Source organism: Barbus barbus (assembly GCF_936440315.1).
Source record: "Barbus barbus genome assembly, chromosome: 43".
Taxonomy (NCBI): Eukaryota; Metazoa; Chordata; class Actinopteri; order Cypriniformes; family Cyprinidae; genus Barbus; species Barbus barbus.
Window position 1 is genome coordinate 25951400 of NC_136721.1, and position 10858 is coordinate 25962257.

The window sequence follows — 10858 nt, forward strand, 5'->3', positions numbered from 1 at the left end:
AGTTACTGTGTGATTTTGAAATCTATCTTTTCACACTGAGGACAACTGAGGGACTCATACTCAACTATTACAGAAGGTTCAAACACTCACTGATGCTCCAGAAGGAAAAACCATGCATTAAGACTTTTTAAATTTGAAGATCAGGGTGAATTTCGCTCATTTTGTCTTCTGGGAAACATGCAAGTATCTTCTGTTGCTTCTAAAGGCAGTATTAAATAAAAAAAAAAATATTATGTTTAGGCAAAATAAGAAAAAGGTACACATTTTCATTCTGTTCAAAAGTTTCTTAAAAAGCTCTTAATGCATGTTTTCATTTCCTTCTGGAGCATCAGTGAGCGTTTGAAGCTTCTTTGATAGTTGCACATGAGTCCCTCAGTTGTCCTCATTTTGTATGATCCCTTTTATTTTGGTAAAATAACATTTTGCAGATTCTGCAAGGTGTATGTAAGTTCTTTTCACCATTCACTGTTTAATTGTTAAATGCAGCTGTTTGTAGGCTGTGTGTGTGTGTGTGTGTGTGTGTGTGTGTTTGTGAAATCTCTCACACTCATGTTGAATGTTGATCGCTGTCAGGATGTGACTAGTCCTCTGAACTAAACTAAAGATCTCAGAATCACTCTTAAACACTGACTGAGGCTCTCTCTCTGTGTTCATGATGTGACGACGCCATCTAAAGGCCTGAAGTTAATATGCACACGCATGGAAATAACCAAGTTTTACTAAGCAACTGCTGACTTCATCGTTTGTTTTAGGTTATTCATTTGTTTACAAAAACACTACAGTGGTACAATCATAATATCAGATGACAAAACCATGATAATTTAATGCATACTATGGTACTAAATGCTTTAGTCATATACATGGGGATTTGTTTTAGTGGTAATAATGTTATTTTTTGTGAGTGTAGTATTGTTCGTTATAATAGGTAATATTTAGCTGACGGTTTTCTGCTGGTGAAGCAATGTAATCCACTGCCATTAAAAACTGCCAATTACCAGGAAATATTAAAAACAGGCCTGGAAAGTCATGAATAAATCAGTTCACTCATAGAAACTGCGTATAATAGAATAATTTAATATATTTTAAAGCAAATCAGCAGCACTGTGAAGGAAAAGGTCTTACACTGGAATGCATTTGAAAGTTGTTTTTGTCCATCTTTCAGTGGGTCTCTGACATTTCAGAAAGAAATCATCATTCACAGGATGAGCGCTTACCATAATTAATAGCCAACAGCACAAATTATGCTAATGGATATTTAAACGAGCACTTTCTGCTTCTTTGAGGGACAGAGATGGGCAATTAAGCAATTAGCAGTGGACTGACACATGAGTGTGTGTGTGTGTGTGTGTCTGTTTTGAGTGTGTGTGTGTGTGTGTGTGTGCGTGTGTGTGTCTGTTTTGTGTGTCTGTTTTGTGTGTGTGTGTGTGTGTGCGTGTGTGTGTCTGTTTTGTGTGTCTGTTTTGTGTGTGTGTGTGTGTGTGTGTGCGTGTGTGTGTCTGTTTTGTGTGTCTGTTTTGTGTGTGTGTGTGTGTGTGTGTGTGTGTGTGTGTTTGTGTGTGTGTGTCTGTTTTGAGTGTGTGTGTGTGTGTGTGTGTGCGTGTGTGTGCGTGCGCCAGTGTTGGGGAAAATTACTTTTAAAAGTAATGGATTATAATATTGTGTTACTCCATGAAAAACTAATTGTGTTAATTGCTTTTTATGGAAAATAATGCATTGTGTTACTGTTTGTGAGTGTTTTGTGAAAATGTAACCACTTTTGTTACTTTGTGTTTACACCACATCCAAGTCATATTTCAGCTCACAATAATAATAAAAAATAAAGTACCATCAAATGTTGTGCTTGGGTTGTTATAGCTCACTAAAATAATAATAATAATAAAAAAACCATTTAAGTTACTAAAAATAAACATTAACTGAAATAAATTATATATTAAAAAAAATTTTTATTTAACTTATTTTTTGTCAAGGAAACATTTCTTAATCTCATTTAGTTTAACTTGTACAAAATGAACTAAAATTTAAATAGAAATCTATTTATTTATAATCTATTTATGTTTATTTTCACTTGAGTTTCAGTTGACTGAAATAACTAAAACTAAAAGTGAAAGTTATTAAAAAATAAATGTGTGTGTGTGTGTGTGTGTGTGTGTGTGTGTGCCAGTGTTGGGTAAACGTTACATTTAAAATGATTAATATTGCGTTGCTCCATAATAAAGTAACTATTTGTGTTTCTTAGTTACTTTTTATGGAAAGTAATGCATTGTTACTTGTGTTACTTTTTGTCACTGTTTTGTGGAAAAGGAACCACTTTTGTTACTTGTTGTAAAATAGCACTGATTGAGACATTATTGAAATGACATTTAGCCCATATTTCTCGTTTACAGTGATGTTTGAACTGGACGTGTTTTTGAGAGATTATTAGAAACTAATATGTATTGCACAGATATGATAGAGGTGTGTGTGTGTGTGTGTGTGTGTGTGTGTGCGCAGGTATCTGGTGTTTTATTGTCCTCTGGATGCCGTGTACTCGCTGTCGTCTGTCTTGCCCGTGCGTCTGGTCTTGACAGCGATGAAGGAAGTGACCCGTTCCTGGAAGGTTCTGGGCGGAGTCACACAAGCAGGAAGGAAGTACAGAGACGGTCTGTTTGTGATGATCGCGGTGGGCTGGGCTAAAGGTACGGCGTGATTCTAATTACACTCATCCATCTACGTTCGTTTTTCCAGTCAGATATCGAGCAGGATGTGACAGTATTCTTGGCTTGACATTTCCGTGTTTAAAAGCTCAAGGCTATTTTTCAGAATTTCATCACACTCATTATTAAAACCCATGATGCATTTCACCCCGCTGTCCTTCAATTACAGCCAGAAAAGGTTTGAAATATCAAGAGGTCGAGGTGACTGTAATTACAATCGCCGCTGAAATAATAAAAGTTTAAGAGCCAAAACACATCAGCGAGCGACGCATGCATCATCCTGAGAGTTATGGATGGAGTTATTATGGATGTCCAATGCTATCTCTGATCTCCAGATGTGATTGTGTGTCTGCAGGAGCCGGCGGAGGACTCTTGAGTAACTTTGAGCAGCTGGTTCGAGGCGTCTGGAAACCCGAAACCAACGAACTCCTGAAGATGTCATAGTAAGAGTCTTAAATATTCCAGATATATGACACAAGATCAGTTCTGAAACTGAAGTCATGGAACACCACATTTAGGTCATATTTCACCTCATAATAATACATAAAATAAAGTACCATATAGCTAACTAAAACAATTAAAAACATTGTTGTTGCTTGAACTAAAATAAACATTAACTGAAATAAATTCCTTTTATTTAATACCTTTCATTTCCGCTAGTTGCCAAGGAAACATTTTTTAATTTCATTTAGTTTAACTTGTACTAAATGTAGCAAATGAACTAAAACTGAATTAAAAATTAATTAAAACTATATAGACATAAAAAAGAAGCTATTTATTTATTCTGTTTTATATATCTATTTATATTTATTTGACTGAAATAACTAAAACTAAAAGTGAAAGTTATTAAAAGAATATAGATATTTGTTAAAAAAATCATAAAACTAATAAAAATTATAGTTTTAGTAACTTTTGTTATCATTTTTTTAAAATATGTATATTTTACACATTTGTTTCCATTAAAAAAATGTAAAAAAAAGTACAGAACTATTGAAGAAAATCAAAAAAATAATAAAAATTAGTTTAGTAAATTTTGTTTTTGATTGATTTTATTTATTTATTTTATGTCTGTATATTTTCTTATAAAAACGAAAACTTATATATATATATATATTTATTTATTTGTGTATATATATTTTTTATTAAATAATGACATTTATAATTTTGGATTTGAAAAATATTTTTTTTCTTAAAAGCATTTTTATTTCAGTTTTAGCTTTGCTTAATTTAATCAAGTTAAACTCAATGAAAATAAAAGATGTTGCTTTGACAATTTAAGTTAAAGTTTTAGATTTTTTTTCTTTCTAAAATTCAAATGAAAACTGAACATATGAAATCTCTCAGACAGCAGCATTTGTTTCTGAATGTCTGAACATCATTTCATCAGATCTGTGTTTGAAATGCTGCAGGATCTTTTCTCCTCTCTACTGTCGCTGTTCTTCATCAGATATTTTGAGTGATATTCTCAGTGTCTAAAAGACATCTATGAGACCAAATGCTCATGTTTGAGGGCGTTCGGTGTGTTAATTAGCTCATCTGAACTCATGAATGAGATGAAAGCATCACAGACGAGCTGTTCTTGTCCAGATGTGACGGCAGTGTTTGCAGAAGCTGAATCTGTGTGTCTGCTGCCTGGAGTCTCTTTCTCTCAGAATAATAGCGTTTGCTCCCAGAATGCCGCAGGTAGAATAATTGGCTTCTGTATTGATTTCCTCTCTCGTGTCTTGGAGACACTTGTTGTCATGGTTTTTGTGCGAGTGTCATTTGAAAGGGTTTCGTGTGGAAGAACGCAGAAGAGAAAGAGTCGCTTTCGTGGAGACGAGCCTCTGATTTTTCTCCGTCTGACGCCTCTTGATTGTATTTCTGAGCATCTGATGGGAAATAAAACACTAATCGCTTGTGCAGATCAATGCATTATTTTGATCAGCAAATAATTCAACATGCAGAATCAGTTATGGTACAAATTATGCCTTAAATTATGCAGTAATTGTATGAATATAAAAAAATAAGGCATTTTACTGTAACACATGACCCTATTGCTTATATCTGGCAACAGTAATATGATCAATAAATGTTCAATAAACACTGTAAATTAAACACATTTCAGCCCACAAAAGCTAAAACCTGAAGTTTAATTTTTGAATTTATTTTATGTAAAAAATAATTATTAATAATTGATTAAAATATTTTGTATTTTTTATTATTTTGAATTTATTAGTTGAAAAAGTGGCTCTTAAAATCCATTAGAAATGGAAAACAGCAATTATTGTGAGAGTTAAATGTATTCAAACAAATGATAAACACGTTTCCAGTGAATGGCAATAATCACACTATACAACTCTTCCACTAAAGTAATATTAGAAGCTTTATGTTGCAGAGTGATGTTAAACTCAACACATTTCTATAGAATGTGCTTCTCAGTCGTGTGTTATTTGTCTGTTTTACAGTGTAGAGTCAGAGCTGTTATATTTACCTTTGACCTGTGTGTTTGTGTGTGTGTGTGTGTGTGTGTGTGTGTGTAGCCCGACCAAGGTGACGCTGCTGGGATCCGTTCTGTTCTCTCTCCAGCAGTGCAGCTTTCTCCCGATTCAGACGCATCAGCTGATCTTCATCTACACGCTCTTCATCGTCACCAACAAGGTCTGTGTGTGAGACACTCAAACCAAACTCCTAATCTGGGTTTATATGAAAATACATAAATATCTAGATCTGTATTTGTCAAAATAGTAAAAAATAATACATTTGATTTATATTGCAATTTTATAATTATGCATTTTATAGTTGTTATGCTTCGGGAAGTGGTAAAAACAAAATTTTTAATTTATTAATATCATCTGTGTCCCTGCAGCACAAAAGCAGTCATGAGTAACACAGGTATATCTGTAGCAATAGACAACAATACATTGTATGGATCAAAATTATACATTTCTCTTTTATGACAAAAATCATTAGGATATTAAGATCATGTTCCATCAAGATATTTTGTAAATTTCCTACCGTAAATATATCAAAACTTATTTTTTGATTAGTAATATGCATTGCTAAGAACTTCATTTGAACAACTTTAAAGGTGATTTTCTCAATATTTAGATTTTTTTGCTCCCTCAGATTCCAGATTTTCTAATAGTTGCATCTCAGACAAATATTGTCCTATCATAACAAACCATACATCAATGGAAAGATTATTTATTCAGCTTTAGATGATGCAGAAATCTCAATTTCGAAAATTGACCCTTATGACTGGTTTTGTGCTCCAGGGTCACATTAGTAAATATTATTAAAAAATATTAATATTATGTATTTTTTGTGCATTGTATTTAGAACCACGGTCTTATTTCTAATAATATATAATAATATATTTATTACTCATACACACATCTATATATGTGTAATAAATATATTATTATAAATAAGGTTGTTTGTGTGTGTAATAATAATTATGTATAAACAATATATATCTAAAAAAAACAACACTTATGATCTGGTTTATTTGGAAATGCATGAATACCCAGAGCTACACTTGGCAAATTAATAAAAATGGTAATAAACTTTTTATATACCAATTTTATAGTTCTCCATTTTATTTACAAACAAAATACACAGTTAAACAGACATAAGGAGTGATAATAAAATAATCAGACTATATATATATATATATATACATAATCATATATATACAGTATTTATATATATATGAAGAGTTTATTTGCAAAAACAGATTTTTTGTTTTTTTTCAAAAATCGTGTTTTTTATTATGTTATGTTTTTATTGTGTTAGTTTAATTATAAATACAAAATAACTGCATTTATTAGAGAGCGCCACTCACTGAAGTAAACACGCAGTGTAACGAGGTCACATGACTAGTTTAACAATAAAAATGATTGTCAGTGTACAGTGCAACTCTATTATAGTTCATGTTCTGTGTGTTTATTTACTGCTAAACGAATATTAGCTGTGGTTTCACGACTAAAAACAAGGCAAAGACAGCGTTTGATTGACCGGAGTGTGTTGTTTGAGTTGGACAGACGTCTGCTTGCATTCATTTGAATTTCACGAACGAGCTGCTAGAGCTCATCACAGTGAGTGGTGTTGCTCTCGTCTCTCTCGATCCTCTTCTGCCCTTCAGTGTGATCCACGCCGCTTTACACTCTTACACGGCTCTCGCTCTTTTTGCATCATTTCCATGTGATTGCATCATTCTGCTTTAAAAAGAGTGAAGTTCTTGAGCGAGACTGACGGTAAATCTGGAGTTCTTCAGTCATATCTCTCGCTCGTGCCCTTTGACCTTTGCAGTCTCAAGACAAGCGCTTCTCTCCTTCCGCTCTCTGTTTTAATCATTAGTATGGCTGAGGATTTCACTGTCCTTTCAGATGCATGTTCATCTTTGACTCTCATAGTTTTATTTTTGGTCTTAAACAGTCTTACTTCATATATACTGCATATACTTCCACCGATTAAAAGGCCTCAAATCAGTGTCTTAAGTTCATAAACTCATGGCATTAAATGTTGCATAAACTGCAAAAAAATGCATTTGTGTCTTGTTTTCCAGCACAAACAGCTAAACCTCCTTAAATCAAGATGCATTACTTTTAGACTTGCACTCTATTCATTTACTAACTGCTTGTTTTTATTAAACTAACACTACACTACAAAACATATTCTTGTTTTCTAGTATAAATATCTAAACATCTTTGAATCAAGATGCATTTACCTGACAAGTAAAATGATGTAAGATATTAAGCCTAAAAAAAAAAAAAATCAATATTTTGTTCATTTTTGCTAAAAGCAAGCAAAAATATCTGCCAACGGGGTACGAAAAATATTAATTCTAAGGCTAAACAATAATATTTTTCTTGCCCCACTGGCAAAATGTTTTCTTGTTTTAAGCAAAAATGAACAAAATATTGATTTGTCGTATTTTTTTATTTTTATTTTTTCAAGACATAATATCTTAAGTCATTTTACTTGTCAAGTACATGCATCTTGATTCAAGAATTTTTAGATATTTATACTCGAAAACAAAACAAAAATGCTAAGAAAATCATTTTTTTGCAGTGTATCTCTATTCTTTTTGTATTCTATCTATTTATTTTCTTTTTATTTATTATACAATTAACAAAAGGCAGAAAAAGGTGTCTAACACTAGCTTGCTCTATTCTATCTGTTTTCCTTTTATTTATTATATAATCAAATAAAAAAACTGCGCTAGTGTAACTGAGACCTGCTGTTTTGTTGGTTTTGATTGCTTCTTGTCCTCATTTGGATAAAAGCGTCTGCTAAAAGACTAAAAGTACAGGTATTCCTCAGATGTTCTTTAGTTGTTGTTCTGTTTACCCAGTGGTCTGTGTTGTTTCAGACGCGGATGATGTTGTTGGGTTCATCGTCGTATCCGTTTTCATCGGTGGAGTCTCTGCTCTACAAGACTCTGTTTGTTCGACCTTTGACCTTTTCACCTCTGACCGACTCGACCCCGAGCTGCAACAAACCCAACGGATCGGCTTCCGACAACCCGGACCAAACCAACCCCAAAGACGCAGAAGACACCAAAAAGACGGACTGAGTCCTGACGGTTTTATTTACTTCTAGTTTGTGAACCTTTTCTACTCGTTTCCTGCTGATGATGTTTTAAAACACAGATGCTCTTTTTATCTTGATATCTGATGTGTACATATTTACTTGATTCACAGAGAATTCTATTCTTTTCTATCCTGTAATGGTGAGGATAATATATTTTAATAATATTTATAATGCATTTATGAGTGCAGAAACCTGTTTTACTGTAAGAAGTTTTGAATGCTGGAATGATTGAATATAATTCACTTGCTGTCTTTAGTTTGTTGTGTCTCTGCATCAGTGTCTCAGCAATGGAGGTGAATGGGTGCCGTCAGAATGAGAGTCCAAACAGCTGATAAAAACATCACAATAATCCACACCACTCCAGTCCATCAGTTAACATCTGGAGAAGACTAAAGATGAAACACATCCAGCATTAAGACGAGTCCATAATTCATAATAACTCTTCCTCCATTGAGAAAGTGCATCTGCTGTTGTCTCTCTCATCAGAATCAGCCACATATTAGTTTAGAGCTGTTTTGTCTTGTAAACGCTGCTGGATCTGTGCAGATTTCTCTCCTGATTCAGACCAGAACACTTGTTCACTGGAGGAAGAGCTATTATGGATTATGGATGATTTATGTACAGCAGGAAGAGATTTTCATAATCATGCTTTAGGTTTGTTAATGAGCCATAATCTCATTTACTGCTGTGAAGAGCAATCAACATCTCAATTATTCCCGCCTAAATATCATCAATGATTTCAAACGGCCCGTGGCGGGAATTAACTGCCAAGAATGTGTGTGCGCTGCTGTTGCCGTGCCAACAGCATTCTGACAGAGAGCGCGGGAAATTTCCTTTGTGATGTCATCATGAACGCTAATAATAACACACTAATCATACTGTGTCTGCAAGATGTTTTAAGATTCATTTTCTCATCTTATTGACATATCATTTGATTTTATTTATTTTTTTGCACAAAATTAGATTAAAATAACCATATTTATTTCTGAGATTATAACTGTTTAATTTATCATTGCACACTGCACACAGTTTTACATGCTTTTTAAGGCAAAACACCATACTTTACCAGTTCATTATGGAAACTGGTCTCTGACACGTGATATAAAAAAAGCATAAATAAAATTGGTATTTTCTTGCAACTCTGAGTGGCCTATATAAAAAAATACAGGATATAAACGTGCAATTCTTGAGGGAAAAAGAAAGAGTCAGGATTGTGCAATTGCATTCTTTCTTTTTTATTCAGTGAATTGTAAATTTGGAGTTGTACATAAGTACATAAAAAAAAGTACATAAAAAATTTGACTTTTTACCTCAGAATTGCAAGATAAGAAGTTGTACTTTTAAAAAAATGTATTAGTTCATAGATGATTGATTACATTAAGAATTGCAAAAAAAAAAAAAGGTATAACAAGTTTTCTAAAATGTTTGAATGTGAAATGGGGCATTATCTAATCAAATATGCACTCATTTGCATACATTTCAAGCACATGAATCTGAACACTGCATAAAGCCAGGTTTAAAATTCTTGTTTGATTTTATTGTCATATTAGTTTATAGGTTTTTGCAGAGAGAGTTATTGTCACTCCATAAATGAGAAAATACTGTCAACAGACAAAGAAAATAAACACCATGTTTTTAGGAGTAAAATGCTGTATAAATCAGTGTGAATGACATATATGTCCCTGCAGCACAAAAGCAGTCATAAAGGCCATGTTCCATGAATTTCCTATTTATCAAAACTTCATTTCTGATTAGTAATATGCATTGCTAAGAACTTCATTTGAACAACTTTAAAGGAGATTTTCTCAATATTTAGATTTTTTTGCTCCCTCAGATTCCAGATTTTCTAATATTGTCCTCTCCTAACAAACCATACATCAATGGAAAGATTATTCAGCTTTTCGAAAAACTGACCCTTTTGACTGGTTTTGTGCTCCAGGGCCACAAACCTTCAGAATACAGATAGGAATAAAACTGTAAAGTTTGGTGTATGTAAGAGAAAAACATCATTAAAGGTATAGATTGGAATTGAAATCTACAGATCAATTTTTTTCTCCACTAGTCTGAAAAAAAAAAAAACACGCAGAAAAAATCCAAATAGTTCAAAATCTGAAAACTGACCAGTGCAAGAAAACATGTTTTGCCTGTTGTGTCTCGTCTTAAAGACATGAGTATGCAGTATATTGTTGTTTTAGTGATGTCATCGCATTGACTTGTGTGTGTGTGTGTGTGTGTGTTCTGAATGAAGCCGAGCTGCAGCATCATGTGATGTCCACTAGGGGTCCCGCTGTGTGTTTGAGGGTCCTGTGAGGGCCCGCCTCGCTCTCAGTGGAGCCGCAGCCGATTGGTGACACCGAGTGGTACGTCCCAAACAAAGGCAGACGCACACAAAGGGAGCTCACACACACACACACACACACCCTCAGCTGTTCCAAACGGCCACCCGGACCCTCCTTCTTTGTGTTCTCCTGCGCTGCAGACAAAGACGACACAGAAGCAGAACAAATCAGAGCAGCTCCATCTGTACAGCAGCACCGACTACATCCACCGTTCACTGCTTATGCTTCAATCCTTTTACACAAACGTTA

At 33.8% G+C, this 10858-nt stretch overlaps 1 protein-coding gene across 1 annotated transcript in view; it reads left to right on the forward strand.

Moving 5' to 3' along the window:
• LOC306861940 (trimeric intracellular cation channel type B-like) overlaps nucleotides 1-10614 on the forward strand; it is a 20893-nt gene extending 10279 nt beyond the window's left edge. The window contains exons 4-7 of the mRNA XM_079404445.1: nucleotides 2491-2675; nucleotides 3049-3136; nucleotides 5216-5333; nucleotides 8050-10614. Of these exons, the coding sequence (XP_079260571.1) occupies nucleotides 2491-2675; nucleotides 3049-3136; nucleotides 5216-5333; nucleotides 8050-8253 (595 nt within the window). The 3' untranslated portion in view covers nucleotides 8254-10614. The remainder of the gene's footprint in view (nucleotides 1-2490; nucleotides 2676-3048; nucleotides 3137-5215; nucleotides 5334-8049) is intronic.
• The last annotated feature ends 244 nt before the right edge of the window (nucleotides 10615-10858 follow it).